At 44.3% G+C, this 17,703-nt stretch overlaps 1 protein-coding gene across 1 annotated transcript in view; it reads right to left on the bottom strand.

The window, feature by feature from the left end:
- Positions 1–481: 481 nt before the first annotated feature.
- Positions 482–17,703, bottom strand: part of LOC103184396 (ataxin-2) — a 29,464-nt gene continuing 12,242 nt past the window's right edge. Inside the window, 20 exon segments of the mRNA XM_042337293.1 lie at positions 482–1,061; positions 1,948–2,125; positions 3,480–3,707; positions 4,472–4,626; positions 5,394–5,523; positions 5,781–5,971; positions 6,254–6,320; positions 6,465–6,620; positions 6,898–6,964; positions 8,090–8,415; positions 9,373–9,443; positions 9,875–9,988; positions 10,643–10,673; positions 10,675–10,865; positions 11,332–11,508; positions 13,241–13,450; positions 14,659–14,822; positions 15,438–15,641; positions 15,844–15,935; positions 16,392–16,513. Of these exon segments, the coding sequence (XP_042193227.1) occupies positions 1,036–1,061; positions 1,948–2,125; positions 3,480–3,707; positions 4,472–4,626; positions 5,394–5,523; positions 5,781–5,971; positions 6,254–6,320; positions 6,465–6,620; positions 6,898–6,964; positions 8,090–8,415; positions 9,373–9,443; positions 9,875–9,988; positions 10,643–10,673; positions 10,675–10,865; positions 11,332–11,508; positions 13,241–13,450; positions 14,659–14,822; positions 15,438–15,641; positions 15,844–15,935; positions 16,392–16,513 (2,900 nt within the window). The 3' untranslated portion in view covers positions 482–1,035.

Raw genomic sequence — 17,703 nt, 5'->3', positions numbered from 1 at the left:
AGGGATTTAGAAAACAAGCGCGTCTCACCTCTCTCTGCGTTGCGGGAGGCGCCGCTATCAAGTCGGATGAGACGTTGAACCGAGGCCCGACCCCATTCGAAAAGAGGTTGGTCTCCTGGTGTCCGAGCCAAAATTCTCTCACATTTAGTCAGTCATTCGCCTCAGGATTATAGGACCTCTCTGGCACAGTCGACTGTCATATTCGCCTACAAAAACTAAGCTTGACAGCAAATTACTGTGATGTATTTTCAACATAAAGAGCCATTAAAAAGGACTTCTTTCTTGAGCTGATTTTGGGGAGAGACGACAGACACCAAGACAGAACAGGCTCGAGTGGCTGAATGGCCTATTCCTGTTCCTACGTTCACACGCGCGCACACACACACCCCACCCAAACGTATTTAAAAAAAGTAACAATTGTGGGAAACCATATCAGTTTTTAAAAACTTTTTATTTTTTATGTTTTTTTTAATTTTTTTTATTTTATATTATCTACAAAGTAAAAGTTTTTAACTTAAAAGTTACACACTGTCTGGTGACAGCGACCGCCTCCATCAACCTCTATTCATAAATAATCCACCAGTTCACAACCAGACTTTCGTTACAAGATGGAGTTCAAGTTTGGTTAGAAGCAAAAAAAAAAGGATTTCTGGATGGTTTTGCAGCAGCAATAAACAATCTTATTATTAGTTCTTTCACCGTTTTGAGAAGTTCATAACTTAGAAGGGTTCAGGCAAAATAAATACGTTCCAGTTATCAGAGGAAAGCAGATTTTTTTTGGGGGTGGGGGGAAGAGGTGTTATGTAGGGTTGTTGGTTGGAGACGATGGGGTTCCAGAAACTTCCACTTGGTTCAGATTTTCTTCTCTTCGGATCCAGCTTCAGCCCCTCGCAAGAAACTTTTCCACTGGATGTTACGTGACAGATTGAGCAGAAGGAAAGATTCTAGTACTCTGTGCTTCTGGTTCCAGGTTTTGGGTGGGAAAAGGGCATCCGGCATTAATTTCCTTAGCCTTTTGGTTACTGCGGGGCAGTTCTATAACTGCTGGTGATGGGCTTGTACTGAGGGAGAAGAAAAAAAAGGACAAAACACAGTGTTGGCGGCTGTTCGTCAGTTGACCCGTTACCAGATCGATCGGGTCCGAATTAATCGGAACCATGGCAATTGGAAGCAAACTGACTTTCAAACTTAGAAAAGGGTCTTGTGTTAGAAGTGTTACATTGAGAAAGAAGACAGCTCGCAGTTGAGAAAAGAATGGACAGAAAGATGGGCTCTGGCCATGTGTACTTTGGGAAAGGCAGAGAGAAATAAAATTCACTTTGCATTGGGTAATTATCTCTGCTGGAAACTGTATAAGTGAGGGCTTTAGGCTGCTGGCTTTAAACAGCTCAATAACTGCGCACTGTGCAGTTTAACACACAACCAAACCAACTGCTTCAATGCCCCCCCTCCCACTGAGAACCACATGACGAAAAGCAGAACCAGAAGGGGGGGCAGTCTGCCCGGCCACAGTGCAAGAAATCAGGGAGAGGAACTATTTTGGGATCGACACAAACTGAAGATCAATTCTCGTTTGGACAAATCAGCACGTTAGCAACAGAGCTCGTAGGAAATGATCACAAAAACATTAACGTTCGTTCAGCCTTCGGTTTTAGCAAACTTTAATCTCCCCAAAAGGCTGTGGATGCTGGATCCATTCAAATGTTCAAGACTGAGGTAGTTAGATTTGTTAGTAAGTGGCTGTAAGTGAGATTGGGCAACGGCTGGATTATTATAGGGTTGAGGTGCAGATCAGCCATGATCTAATAGAAGGGTGGAACATGCTCGAGGGGCTAAATGGCCTCCGCCTGTTCACCCCGTCATGCTCTCCGCATCCTAAAGTCAACAGCCAGAAACTGCAGTGGATCCTGACCCTCCCGCCCGCTGCAATCTCTGGCTCTCACTTACCCTGTGGGTGGGCCATGTAGGAGAAGTGTGTAGCTGAGGAGACTGGAATGGGCGGCAGGGCACTCTGAGGGATGCCAGCTTGATGCCCACCCGGCGGCTGGGCCTGCATCAACATCATGGGAGGGTGGGTGGGGGCAGGGTGGTGCCCAGGAGGGGCCATTCCAGACTGAACGTGTGCCTGCGTGAAAGATAGACATTAACCCAGACGTTACCACCGAATTAACTCATGAAAGTGATAGAACATCAGATAAAATTTAAAACGTGCATTACAGTACTCCACAGCAGGTTACAATCATGTAACTTAGTGGTTATGACGCACAGAGCAAAATATATTTTCTATACTATGCAAAACACAAGTACATGGGAATTGCTAGGCGAAAGACCAACATCCATCCAGTTCACCTTCCACCAGCCTGGCAGTCGCATGCACAGGTCATGTTCCAAACTATATACTGTATCCCAAGATATTATTTCCAAAAAGAAATCTATCTAATTTGCTTTTGAAAGAATCAACACGTTCTGCTTCCACTGCCTCTCCAGGAAGCCTGTTCCATGTGGTTACTGCTCATCTACTGAAATAGCGTCTCAACAGGTTTGTTTTAAATTTACCCCCCTTCAATCACAGGCCGTATAATAATAATAATAATAATCCTTGCATTTGATATAGCGCTTTTCACATCGGGAGGACGTCCCAAAGCGCTTCACAGAACACACTGTAAAGTGAATTGACTATATATTTGTGGGCAAACGCGGCAGCCAATTGCGCACAGCAATGTCCCACAAACAGTCATAGATTGAAAATGACCAATTTATTATTGTTTTGTTTTTTGGAGGGATTATTATTAGGTGTGTGGAGTAAGGAAACTTGCCCAAGGTTTCGCCCTGACCTGCCTGGAATTGAACTCAGGTCTCTCGCTTGCAAAGCGAGTGCTCTAACCACTGAACTACAGTATAACGCAGAGGTCATGATGCACACAGCAAAATATATTTTCTATACAACACAAAACGAGGGAAAGGTTTGGGTAATAACTGATGAGATGCTTTGTTCAGTCTTTGGTTTGAGCGCCTACAAGGGAGGTTACATGGCTTTTGCACTGGACTAGAGCAGATGCTGCTTAATGTCTGCAACAGAACCAAACTGCAAACTAACTAGTCCTGTGGTTTGCAGTCATTTCAATCACTGGGCCTGGCCTCTGACTCCTTCCATTTAGGAGAATAAGATGGCCCCTGGGTGCTGATTATCGTAGCCAATCTCAAGCCCAATTTGGTGGCGTTATGCTTCCAACTTAGCAGCTGCCACAGTAACATTTTGGTACAACTGCGGGGACGTTTTCTACTTTGTCCCTTATTTTAGAATAGGGACATTATTTGCAGAAGAGCCCTTACTATTACACTGACAACAACATTGACTTGGAATTTATACAGCGCTCCTCAGGAAGGGTAGCGTCCTGGAGCGCTGACGTGCGTCAAACACACACTTTGAAAACAACTGCTCCCAGTTGGTGGCTGCCAATCAACAGATGTGTTCCTACCTGCTGGACGTGTGCCATGTGAGGTGCGTTGGAGTATCCGTGCTGCACCTGCTGGGGGTGGAGCGTGTAGACGGCTTGCTGGGCTGACGGGAAGCTGGTCTGAGGAGACTGGGGGTTGGGACCTTGTGCCATGGAGGGAGGGGTGGGGGCCAGCGTGGTGTGGTAGATCGCTTGCTGCTGCTGCGGGTTGCCGAGGTGAAGAGCTTGAGCTTGGTGCTGGTGCTGATGCTGCAACAAAATAATCTAATGAAGCGTTTGAAAGCGAAAGTCACTCCAGATCAAAGCACATTAGCACTGGATTAACACTGTAAACCCTCACATAATACTTTAACATTCTTCGGCAAAACATCACATACAACACCTGCGTGCGTACAGCAGGATGGATGCCACTTGCATACTGTATGATAATAAATAATAGTTGCATTTGAAACGGTGCCTTATCATGTCATCGAGACGTCTCAAAGCGCTTCGCAGAGTATATATTGTAAAGTGGATTGACTGGGTATTTGGTTTGCGAAACGTGGCAGCCAATTGCGCACAGCAATGTCCCACGCTCCTGGGGATTGAGAGACCAAATTTGTTCTGGAAGGATTATTACCCCCGGAAAGCAAACCGCCAATTGACTAACAATCAGGTTCCTACTTGCTGCTAAGTAAACAGAGGCATGTGTGTGTGTGTGAAGTAAGGAAACTTGGGTCACACACCACCCTGGGACACATCATGTGGAAATTCTGTTAAATCCGCTGGGTTTACCCAGCACTTCATCTCTGATTGGGTGTTATAATTTTTTGACATATTTAGTTACATCTTCTAATTCACTTCCCTCCGGCACAAAATACTCCCAAACTCTCCTCCCTTCACCTCTGTCGTCTGAAGTAACAAGAGACTTGGGGTATATTGCACATTCCAGCCCCTCACTTTTAGCCGTAGTTTAAAAAACATTGCTTCGCAAAAAAAAAAAAACATATTTCAGAAAGACGTTGTGTGCTTACCTGCACAGGGCTTTGGGCTGGGTGGCTGCCGGCATGCTGTGCTTGCTGCTGCTGTTGTCCGGTTGGGGTCGCAGAGGGCTGTGGGTGCGAAGGATGGGGGTGCAGAGTTGCAGTTGGATGGGGTGCGTACTGCTGATGGATTGGGCCAGGAGAGACTGTGCAGAGAAAGAAAAAAAAAAACTTTAATAACAACTTGCATTTATATCACGCCCTCACGCGAGGTAACATCCTGGCCCCCGGAGGGGGTCAAGGCAGAGGGATTTAGAGAGAGAATTTCAGAGTTTCGGGGCTTAGTGGCTGAAAAGAGTGTCTTCAACTTAAAAAAAAATTATCCATTCACACTGTAAACCCAGTAACTTCAGATTTCCGAACATTCATACAAACACCTACCCCACCAAAATTAAGGGCGTTAATTCCTCTAATTTTGAAACATATCGATTAGAAAACCCCTTGATTTGGTACAAGAGTGGAGAATCCATTCCATTCACTTCACAAGAGTCCTTTAGTCTCGTTACCAGGTTGGATAATAATAATCCTTGCATTTGATACAGCGCCTTATCAAGTCGTTGAGACGTCTCAAAGCGCTTCACAGAATATACTGTATATTCTGGGCGAAAGCATGAACACCAACTTGCATTTCTATAGCGCCTCACGCAAGGTAGCGTTCCCGAGCGCTTTGAAGGTATACAGTTGGAAAGAGACCTGCATCCATCACCCTCTCACCCCCAGCTAACAAACCGCTGAGGGTTGTAAACGAGCTACCGATAGTAAGGTGGAACTACAGAAATAATCAGGCCCACCACACTACATGGATGTGTCACCTACACACTGTGGAAACCTCTTCAGGAGATGTCAGGCAAACCCAACTGGCTGTTCCAAACTAAAGTGCAGTCAGTCATCACAGCTGTGAGGTTAGACTTACCGTACATGGTGTGCGTCTGTTCAGCTGTAGCATATTGTGGCGTGGAGGACTGGACCATCCCAGGTTGCCCATGACCAGGCGGTGCCATCATTCGAGCATTAGTCTGCATCACTGGGCTGTACATCTGAGGCTGTGGGTGTGTGTGGGGAAAAGACAGCTCCAGTCAGGTTCACGTTGATAATAATAATAATCCTTGCATTTGATATAGCACGTTATCATGTCGTTGAAACGTCACAAAGTGCTTCACAGGATATAATGTAAATGGATCAACTGTACTTTGTGGGCGAAACACGACAGCCAATTGTGCGCACAGCAGGGTCCCGCAAACAGTCGTGGATTGAGTGACCAATTTTAAGCGCTTGCACGTACTCAGTTTGGATGACTTACCTGAGACTGATGATAGTGTGCGACAGACTGAACTAAGGGCTGGTTAGTAAACTGCTGAGGGTTGTAAGTGAGATACTGGGAGTAAGCTGGAGCAGTTGAGACGATCTGGCCGGCCGCACTAACTGGGTGCATCATGGTTGGAGTGCCCTGAGGGTGATGCTGGTCTGGTCGCTGCTGTGGCATGTTTGGTACTGAGAAAAAAAAGAAAGGCCGACAGTTTAGATGCGCCCACAGACACTTTCGACTATTAAAATGATTATCGGTTCTTTAAGAAAGGCAACAGAAAAGGTAACCTGCTCCTGGGAAGACAGACACCAGGATAGACGAGGGCAACGCACACGACTTGTCCTGGAACAATACTCCTAAAAACCATTACCGTTCATACCGTCGGCGTCCAGTTCCTCTGCTGTCCGGGTCCAATCAACACAGAATCAGACATCAAGCAAAACATAACTACATTCTCTCACCTTTACCTGCTCTATATGGCTTGGCTTGGTTGATTGACATGGGAGTCATGGGGACATGGTACATGTGCGTAGTCTAAAAGAAAGAAAAACACAGTGAATGCAGATAACTGGGCACAAAACTAACATCAATAACAACAACTTGCATTAATTTAAATAGCGTCAAGCCGGGGGGTGGGGAGAGAGAGAGAAACCAACAGAGATGTCAAGCTTGGCTTACCTGCACTCCGGGGCTGACAGGTACAGGGTAGACCATGTTCGGAGTGAAGCACATGGTGGTCTGGTTGTACACAGTGGGTGGGTGCTGCTGCACCACAATGGATGGGCTGGGCTGGGCCTGCGGGCGAGGCGGGGTGGGGGTGGTCGTTGGTTTTGGCTGATAAAAAGCGAAAAGGTTCAGAATAATCCATCCATTTCACGATACCGAGGATTAAATTCATTAATTGTTAAATACCACAGCAACAACAACTTGCATTTACATAGCATCCCTCAGGGAGGGAGGGTAGTGTCTCAGAGCGCTTGACACACAGACACAAGCACTCGCACACAAGCACTCCCATAGTGCAAGTAGAAAATCATTAATTTTAACAGTCAGAGAGGGCGACTGAGTAATATACAGTGGTGATGATAAATGAGCAATCAGAGCAACTTACAGGCGTGTAGAAGGTTTTGGGGTTGAACTCTTTAGCGTTGGGATTCAATGTAGATTTTCTAACTTGTCTGAGGGCAAAAAAAGGTTAAACTTTATAAAGCTGTGACCATTTCCATATGTGTAGCTGAGTACAGAGCAGATTCATTGGCACGGATGGCTTGTTTTGAAGGCATTAGAATCTATCACTTCCAAGAACAAATGTCCTGTGTTTCAATGCCAATTATCCAGCCACATAGCCAGTGGTAAAGCAAGAGCCAGGAGCAATCGATTTGAATCTTGCCTACTGATACTAGAGCCATTGATGTGAAAGACCAGCACACAAGGTTGATGGTGCAGATCCAAATATAAACAAACAGTAAAACAACAACAACATTCCATTTATAGAGCGCCTTTCACGTCGGGAGGACGTCCCAAGGCGCTGGACAGTTGGGTCAGGACCCGGGCAGAGGGAAATGGTCAGGGTGAGGGGAGGGAAGGGAGGGAGCGAGGAGGGGGTAGAGAGTCGAGAGGGGAGCTGAAGGCTCGGTCAAAGAGAAAGGTCTTGAGACCGGCCTTGAAGGAGGAGAGGGAGGAAGCGGCGAAGGCACTGGGGGATGGAGTTCCAGAGCCTCGGGGCTGAGAGGCTGAAGGCCCGGCCACCGATGGTAGGGCGGTTGGGGCGGGGGATGTGGAGCAGACCAGAGCCAGAGGAACGGAGGGTACGGGCAGGTAAGTAAGTCTCCTGCCTGGGTGAGAACGACAGCCACAAAACAAAATTTGAAATGATAATAGTTTCAAATGCCTAGGACTTCATTAGGGGGAATGGATTTTGAGTTTTGTTAGAATACTCCCCCAACACAAAACAAATTACATTTACACAGCGCCTTTCACATCGGGAGGACGTCCCAAGGCGCTGCTTGGGAGGGTGGGGGTAGGAGGACGACCGAAGAGGAGGGTCTTGAGCCAGGCCTTGAAGGAGGTGAGGGGAGTCAAAAAGATATGAAAAGCTTCCAATGATGCACAAGCTTCGTCTGCTAATTGGGATGGCATTTCACTTAGTTTGTAAAACAGATCTCTGAAAGTTAGCACTTTACCCTCAGTCACAATCCCCTTCCCTCCCCCACCCGCTTCACATTCATTACTGTGGGAGAGAGAGCAGATTGCCATAGTTTTCATTGTAGATAAAGAGGATGGCTTCAATTGTGCATACGTACTCTGGGGTCCCTTCCTTCTTCTCTTCCTTCTCCTCTTTCTCTGGTTTACTGTTTGGGGAGGTGGTTTGCACGGCCTGGGACGTCACATCTGGGCCTCTCTTCTGCTCGGCGCTGACAGTATTGGGAGAAGTGCTGGGGCTGCTGGGCTTGCTGCTGGCACTACTGGTGTTAGCATTGGAGCTGCTCTCACTGGCAGACTCCTTGGCAACTGCCTCACTCACTGCCATCTTCTCCTTGATCGGGTCTTTGGGTTGGTTATCTCCAGCTTCTCGGGACTTGTTTAAGAACTGATCCACCGCTGGGTCTGGAGAAGGAGTCGTCTGCAACTAAAACAGAAAAAGAAAATGAGCTTGGTAGATACTGAAACTAAGGGTCATGTCACATTAATAATCCTTGCATTTGCCCAATCACATTGAGAAGTCTCAAAATGCTTCACAGGATACAGTGTAAAGTGAATTAACTGTATTTTGTGGGTGAAACGCAGCAGCAGCTGCACACAGCAGTGTCCCACAAACAGCCGTGGAGTGAGTGACCAACTTTTATAGGGGGGGGGGGGAGAAAGAGATTGTTGAGCAGGATACTGGCAGGGAGAAACTCCCTTCTCCTTTCGAATAGTGCCCTGGAATCTTTAACATCCACCTAAATAGGGTTTAAAGTCTCATCCGAAGGGCTTGAATGGAAACTCGGGTGCTCCCAATGGGACTCCCGACTGTTACAGCGTTCAGTCCCCATGACCAGGAACTCACTGTACTCTCTCTAATACAGCAGCTGAAGCCGACAATGTGAATAAAACCTATTTAGTTCTGTTCATAGTTCAAGTCTGACCTCCTGCTGGGCTCAAAGCTGCTGCCACTTGAAAAGGAATGTATGAAATAGGAAGACAATTTTTGGTCAGCAGACATTAAACGGCAGAAGATTTTTGTCCTACCACGCAAACTCAGTTACAAACAAAACCCGAGAACCCTTGCAATCCTTCCCATCCCTGCCGAAGAGTAGATAGAGAGATGGGATCGAGAGGGTTTCATTTTGACCCATTTAAGAATTCTAATGGAGGGATCCAAGTTTTACTAATGGTATCTAATGCTGCAATGTACTTCATTATTTTCACACTTTGGATTGCGGGGGAAGACTCTACAGCACACATACTTGAGGCTCATGGGAAGCAACAATAATAAATTGCATTAACAACAAGTTGCATTTATACAGTGTTCCTCACACAGGTTAGTGTCCTAGAGCACTAATGTATATATCTCTCTCTCTTTGGGTAGCACCTCCGCACTTACCCTAAAATCGTCCCTGAATTTCTTCAAGTCTGCAATCCGCTTTTTATGGTCCAGAGCCATTGGCGGTGCAACTGGAGAAAAAAATAAACAGCAAATAAGACGGTGTTGGGAAAATAACATTTTGCTGAAACCAACTTGAACTACCCGTACAATGCCGGAGGATAGAAAGTCATATTTTATAGTACTATAGATTGCAAAAAAAAATAATTCCTCGACCGCAATGCAAAGTTATTTGTGTACAGTAATCTCAAAGCCCTTCACACAAGTCGTATCAGTTGGGACGATACATGCAACGTGACTTATACAAACTATGAATTTCGTCAAACTTGCAAAGAATATAAACTCTTGACCGGAACTTGGGGCAGACGTACGACTTAATTGAGCGACTATAGGATTTATACAGATCAGACTTATGCACCTTTTACTGTATTCGGTGATCGGATAAGATTTTACACAATATACACATGCACACACAAATGCATTTCTCAATCATAATACTGACTTTTATTTCCTGGTTTGCTGAAGTTAGATGTTGCGGACGCCTCAATGGGCTTGGCACCCTCTTTGTTAGCAGAAGGCGAGCTCTGCTTTTGCTCCTGGAGTCTGGTCTCTTTAGCTACGGACAAACCCAAACTCTGGTCAATTAGTTTTTGGAAACTGGTGCCTAGGAAATGGGAATATCCGCCAAAGGGAAAAAGGAGCTCCTCTACATCACATCCAAAACCACCAGCAAGCATTTCATCCAACTAAATCTGGTGATTAGCAGCATTACTGAGCGGTTACTCAGTCTATAATTATAATAAGAATCCTTGCATTTGATATAGCCCCTTATCACATTGTTGAGACATCTCAAAGCGCTTCAGATTATATTGTAAAGGGAACTGACTATGTATTTTATAGGTGAAACACGGCTGCCAATTGTGCATAGCAGTGTCCCACAAACATTCGAGGATTGAGTGAACTATTTTTTTTCAGGGGTGGGGGCAGTGGGGAGGAGGGCCGGAGAGAGGAAAGATTATTATCCCCAGAAAACAATCCATTTATCGACTAACAACTGGGTTCCTACTCACTACTAGAATGCGAAGTAAGGAAATTTTGGACGGTTTCGCCCCATCCGGGTCCTCTCGCTTGCGAGTCGAGCGCACTAACCACTATGCTATGGGACTCCAAGTCTAATATCAGCCAGCAAAAAAAAGTTAACAGGTTGTGATACACAATTACAATAGAATGAGAGGAAAAAGAGAGGAAATGAAATATTTCCGAAACTTACCCTCGGCTGAAGGGGTGACAGCCCTGTTCGGGGGCAGGGCTGGCTGGGGCAGGAGACACTGCAGTGGTCGGCATGGTTACAGGATCGGATGGACCACTGCCAGGCTGAGGGGAAGACAGGATCATCCCACTCGAAGCACCTCCAGTGTTAAACTGAGGAGGCGGGTTGCCGTGCCGGGGAGACCGGGGCCGGTGTGTCTTGGGAGACAAACGGGAACTTGATCCTGAAGTTTTAAAACAGAAAGTTAGTTTGAACAAGTGCTGCATTAACATTTCAGGACAATAATATCCCACAAGGTGCATATGTAGTGGCAAAATATAGGTCTTTAGATGCAATAAAAAAATCACCACTGACAGAATGTCATAGCGCCTTGGGACATCCTCCCAACCTGAAAGGCGCTCGTCTATTTTTGGTACAGAATAGTCTAGCAGCTTGGTTATAACATCGTGAAACATTTGTAAGCTATTATTGGTTTTGGTAAAGGAGGTTTATGGCGATGTCTGAACACATTCATTCATCTTTTCGACTGCACTTTAGGTTATCTTTCCTCTCCCCACCCCCAGCTCGGGTGCCCAGCCAGTACAGCCAAGTGCTTTGGGACACCCTCATGATGTGAAAGGCATTCTATATTATAAATGTAAATCTGCATCATATTGCTTTCGTTCTTCGTTTTATGTTAAATGTTTTACCTCCACTAACAACAGACGACCATGTCCCTCCTGAAGGACTGTTTCGAGGAACGGGGGCAGAAATGTCTCCAGACACACTGTGAGGGACAAACTCCGAGCCCGAGGACATCCCTCCCCGGGTAGAGGAACCGCGGTGTCGGGGGTGACGCTGGGCCTTTGGCGACATCCGTGGAGGACCTTCATGGCACAAAGAGAACACATGGGATGAGCAACATGGTACCTTTCAGCCATAACTCAGCTACCTGGTTATCAGAGACCACGCGAACCAATAAATCTCTACATTTATGTTCCCTCCAACATCACAATCAAACGTTGCAAAACTAAGCACTGATATTGTAACAAGTTTATCTGCTAGTTGCTCCTCTGTCCACAGTCTGGATAGATCTAGTACGGGACAAGTGGGCTAAGCGTTGTTAGCTCTTGGGGGACGCTCATGTAAAAAGGTTCCCATCCATAAAGGGACCACTTATTGGGAGGAAATGTCTGTAAAGCCCCTGGAAGCCGGCTGTTCATTGATTTTTCATGTAGATAACTATAATCTATTAGAACAAAAGTTCCTGTATTTAACTCAATCATAGCTATCAATCTTCTTACCATCTTTCTCCCACCCCCCCACAAGAAAAATCAAATCTACCAAAGGTGGCCTTTCAAGGGTGGGATGGGTTAGGGAGTTAGAATCTGAATGGAAAATCAGCCAAGATGGCTGCACGAGGTCTGCTCAATTTGCTCAAATACATAAAAATGCCCAGATAACTCGTCACTCCAAGAGAAAAAGGTCAGTGACAGGTATCTGGAGAGGCGAGTTAGGCATATGTATACATAAATAAATGCAGCCGGCATATTGGCAGCACGATGACTGACTTAAGTGGTAGTGACGCATTAAGGCAAGGTCGAGTTATCAGGATTTTACTGTATTACTACTGCACCAATGAAACTATTCCTTTGACTTGTACTTTCATTCTGCAGTTCAACACGCATGCTCACCCTCCTCATTCTATCAATAACTCAATATCTGCAACAGAAGGGATTAGTTCTGCTTGAAACACAAGCCTCACAAAGCATTCCAAACACCGCAAGGTTTCTTCAGGCCATTCCTTCCAATAGATTTCCATGCGTCAAGGTTTTGTCCATTTCAACGTGTTAAACATGCAGTTTTCTCACAGCTGCTTCTCACACAGCAGCGAGTAGCAAACCCTTCAGCAAATGAACGCAGAGCAGACTCTTATATAAAATGAAAGTGGTGTAGTGCAGGAGGCATGGAAAAACACTTGTGTATGCAATCAACAGTACAATACCTGGTTACAGTCTGATTCGATGGATACCAGTTCACAATCACCTTATTTATTACCCATTTAGAGTTTGTTGAAAGATTAACGACAACTGAACTCTGGTCTCTTACCAATTCTTCTGCAGTTTTTACCCCCATGCAACACTCAAATCGTGTGACAATATTGCGAGGCGGAATGGATTGGGATCACAAAAGGCCACGTGAAATGTTACTATCTTTTTTCCCCTCCAAACTAAACCATGATGCGGTACGAATGAAAATATTTCAAGATGGCTGATTGCATAAAAGGAAAGCCTTTACACATCAGAGAGATGCCCACATATCATTTGGCTCATGAGATATTATTGCGCTGAATCATTTTACTGCGTAACTACTACCAATTTTTTTGAATCCCCTCAAATATAAATTAAAACCATAAATGTATAATTTTTGCTTTTAAGCACAGAGGAAGGGTGGTTAAACACAAAAGAACTGATAAATCAGATGAATTAAGTCTACTTAAGTAGCTTTCAAACACCGCACAGGTTAGTTTAAGTAAAGTGTTAAAACCAAAAACTGCAAGACGTCACGACAGAGAAACTGAACAGCAGACACATGGACAGACTAGACTGACTGAGGTACCTTCTGAAGACATGCGCTTAGGCATAGTAGAGACAGGAACTGGAGAACCGTGAGCAGAGGGGTGAGACGAGGGCCTTGAAGGCCGTGAGGGGGGCCTGGAGGGGGGCCTGGTAGGAGTGGCTGCTCGAGGTGGAAGAGAGTTGGGGCTTGACGGGTATCGAGAAGGTGGGCGTGAGGAAGGAGATTGGCAAGGCGGTTGCCAGGAAACACCTGACAGGACAAACGATATGAAGGAAAGTAAAAAAAACTAAAGAACAAAAAAAAGAGGGAAAACAAGCAACAGAAAAAACTTTTAGTTTAAAAACTGCGACAAATAAAAAAAAAACGATAACCTTCCAGCCTGGATATCATAATGTTGCGCTTTTCAAACTGATTTTTGAAACAATAATTAAAGCGGAATTTAAAAAAGTTCAATATATCGTGTAATGCCAAAATGAAAAAAGAACATGCCCAGCATGTATATAAATTGAATGTTATTTGCTTCTAGGATATTCCCTCCACCCATTTAGAATACGTTTTGACAATGGGATTTCCCAAAATTCGTGATATTGAGGTGCACTGAGACCAACCACCATCCAGTCCATCATAGTAAATAATAATAATTCTTCCATCTGATACAGCGCCTTATCACGTCTTTGAGACGTCTCAAAGCGCTTCACAGGAAGTACTGTAAAGTGAACTGACTTGACATTTCATGATTTTCCATTCTAGGTCTTCCCCCAAGATTAGGATTATCCCATGTTCAATTTGGCTAAACTAACTGACAATGAACAGCAAGCATCACTTGAACCTAAATACCATCGATCATGTGCATCAACAAATTGGAAGTGAATGGACTTCAAACCTTGTAAATAATAATAATAATAATAATAATAATCCTTGCATTTGATATAGCGCTTTTCACGTCGGGAGGACGTCCCAAAGCGCTTCACAGAATATACTGTAAAGTGAGTTGACTGTATATTTGTGGGCGAACGCGGCAGCCAATTGCGCACAGCAATGTCCACAAACAGTCGTAGATTGAAAATGACCAATTTAATTATTGTTTTTTTTTTTTTTTTTTTTTTTTTTTTTTTTGGAGGGATTATTATTAGGCGTGTGGAGTAAGGAAACTTGCCCAAGGTTTCGCCCTGCCTGGAATGACATAGTGGGTCTGATTGAGCGCGCATTTCTTTTTTTTTTGCACATTATAGACGGACACCTCATTATCATCAACTTCCCGATTGTAGAATTTCATGAACAAGACGACTCCATTCAAGCCTTCACACACTTCCGTACAACGTGAAACCCAGAGTAATGTGCACAACTGTTCAAATGGAGTTGGTCTGTTCGTTCCTTCAAAACAGGCTAATGACCTCTATGACTATTAACATTGTCCAGGTTTTTGCCTCAGTCTTTAAACGACTACAAAGACTTGCCTCCGTTAACAACTCTTTGGTCGCTTCCAGGATTAGGGCTGTAATCTGGGGTGTGTGACCCAGCCCGGGAAGATGGTGGGCCAGATTGTCCGATCCTTGGTGAATGCTGACGTGTGCTCCCCCAATCCCTGTTCCTCTGGCCTGGTGGAATGTATTTATTTTCTCTGGGGGGGGGAAAAAATTAAAAATTAAACTCGCCCTCAGACTAATTTCCAAAGTCAATTTCAAATACTGCGAGGTTACAAATAGCTGCTGTTAAAAATTATGAGGTTCAACTTCCAAAGTTAGTAAATTAAGGATATTCTGGATTGCAAAAGCAATTTACGACTATATTATACACACATGCGTGCTTACGTGCATGCACACACAACACGGTGCAGCAGAGCCCCTTATGGAGACGAGCAAAAATAACTAAAAAAAAAGGTGAAAAAAATGTTCACGTCAAATTCAGATAGCCTACAACTTTGCTTAAAAAAAACGCTCACCTATTTTAGTCAACCACTCAACACTTCAAACAAAACAATAATCAGTGCCGGTCACATCTGCAATCTTAGTGAAGTGCAAATGAATGCAAATTGCACATGGTGTGCTGCAACTTCAATTCCACATGTAAAATTAATGACGTGCACTGTGGAGAGAGATCTATTAAGACAAGGCTTTTTTGTTCCTGTCATTCCCTGGCAAGGAGATGATGAAAGCACTTCAATAGAAATAAAAATCCCAGAGAAAAGACTTTGCATTCAGACTGTGTGTAAAAGGAAAATAAGGGCAGTCAGTACCTGGAGTTCACACCATGACTCTCCCTCTCTCTTTCGCCAGGAGTTCTCTGAACCGCAGTATATTTCTCTTCCTCTGTCCTTTCGTCGTTTTCTAAAGCAACTCTTGCCTTATACTGGGCACTGGATTCAATCTCCTCAGCAAGTTGAGCCGCTCTGGCCTCCCGTCTTAGAAATTCTTCAGAATTATCCCTTTCCAGGGGTACTCTGTGACACAAACAGCAGCAGCAAAATTACTGTGGCCATAACTAATTCATAAATAACGGCCACTTGGGCAAAGTATCACAGGCACTAATAAAGCAGCACTCCTAGTTAAATACCTTCGGGAGAAAAGGGTAGAGAAAACTGACAAGTGAAAGAGCAGGTTTTATATGAAAGAGGTACCACAACTGAAATGTTCTCTACTTACGTATAGGAGGACAAGCTGCTGTCATAGGTTGATCTCACTCCATACGTCTCCTCATTAAATCTGAACATGTCATTGGGATCCCAACCATTAGACTGATGGAAGGGGAAAAAAAAAATCTTAATCAAACCCCGCCAAATAGCTTCAATCCATACAATAAAGCAGGCTCCCTTCAGTGGTAAACAACACAAATAGCCCCACACAGTGAATAAGCTCCAAACAGCTCACTCCAAATATAATGGGAGTGGTGGACAAGACAATAACTTTAGAACTAGAATGCTGTTCACTTCAGAGTCTCAGTACACGTGCACAAGCTGTAAAAAAAAAGGTCATAACCGATCAGTTCAGGAAGACTCAATCATTTGGTGTTTTGTCTCGGAATCAAGATTTATGTAACAGCATGTGGAAAATGCTAGTTATTCCTCATGTGGAAAGAATCAAAGCTTTTACAAACCACCTGTTTGAAATTCAGATCATCTCTGAATGCCAGTGATCTGCATTTCAGACTATAGTGACTGTCCCAAGGCATCAAAGCATAATAGCCTATTTACCACATCAGACTCCAAGGTTTCCAAATCTTCACTGGTGCTTTCGCCACCATCCCACGGTTCTAGATCTTTGTCTTTGTGCTCACCGTTTACTCTAGAGCCGATGGCAGCATCCGTGAAAGCATCTGAAACAGGTAATTATTACATTCAGAGCAGAAATGTCTCAAAAACTTATTTTAATGATAAGCAAACTGATACAATTAAAATTACTTCAAATCTGAAAACAGACAAAACATTGTTATGTAATACAGCAGGACATAGAGACACTACAAAGCCTGTGATAGAAATCACTTTATTTACAAATGATATACAATATATATATATAGCATATTATATATATTCATATTACTACATCGCCAAGAGTAGAATGATTTGGAAACTGATAGTGGTGAATAAATAATGGACCATATTTTGAGTAATTCTGTTTCCTGAGCAACACTTGTGGGAAGAAACTGCATAAAGTTTCCTGCATTTTAGCATTCATTAGTATAAAGCCTCCAACCAGAGATGGATGACCTTGAGTGCTGAATGACGAGTACTGAAGCATAAATGGACAGATCCTGGCAGCTGAATGGAGACCCTGCATCTTGCTGGTACAGTACTCAGTGCTGAAAGGGAGTATTCTGGTTCAATGGGCAAAATACACACGTCACCAGCACCCGAGGTGGGGTGGGGGTTAAAGGTAGGAATGCCAAAACAGGATCCAACAACCAAGGAGAGCACTGAGTAAGTAGGATCAAGCCACATGAATTATGCAGAGTTTGATCCACAAGAAAAGAATGCTGGGTTGCAGTAAGCCAGTGAAGAATATGCGACAAGACAGGAATTTTAACAAGATTTCAACTCAGTGCAATCAGTACCCAACATTCAGAGCTGGTTCCAATCAATAGTCACTGAGCTGCATATTTGAGATGCTGTATACAAATACTGTACACAAACACAAGGCTGGATGTTCATCCACAGATTATGCCGATTCCATAAAGAAAAAGCGGTCGTTTCTGAGCTCCAGAGATAACCAACCAATTCCAACAGCCTGCTGGGTTCAGTAGCACTGCAAAATGAGTTGCCGACAGAGAGACTCGATAACCCAAGTAGAAATGTGAGGCAGACAAATACATCATGTCAGGTTTCAACAGGATATAGAGGGAAGCACTGTATATCTTGTCCTGATCAGCCCTGCAAGCACCTGAAACAGTTCTTGAAGCTGTTTCCTGACATTTTTGTTTGATTGTTGGTCAAGAAAAAAAAAGCATTGCAAAGAGTCTTGAGACGACCTGGGCTAAGAGATGACCGACAGAGGGGAATTAACAATGCT

This window comes from Callorhinchus milii, unplaced genomic scaffold, assembly GCF_018977255.1.
Source record: "Callorhinchus milii isolate IMCB2004 unplaced genomic scaffold, IMCB_Cmil_1.0 Scaffold8, whole genome shotgun sequence".
NCBI lineage: Eukaryota > Metazoa > Chordata > Chondrichthyes > Chimaeriformes > Callorhinchidae > Callorhinchus > Callorhinchus milii.
This window is presented reverse-complemented; position numbering and strand designations above follow the sequence as displayed.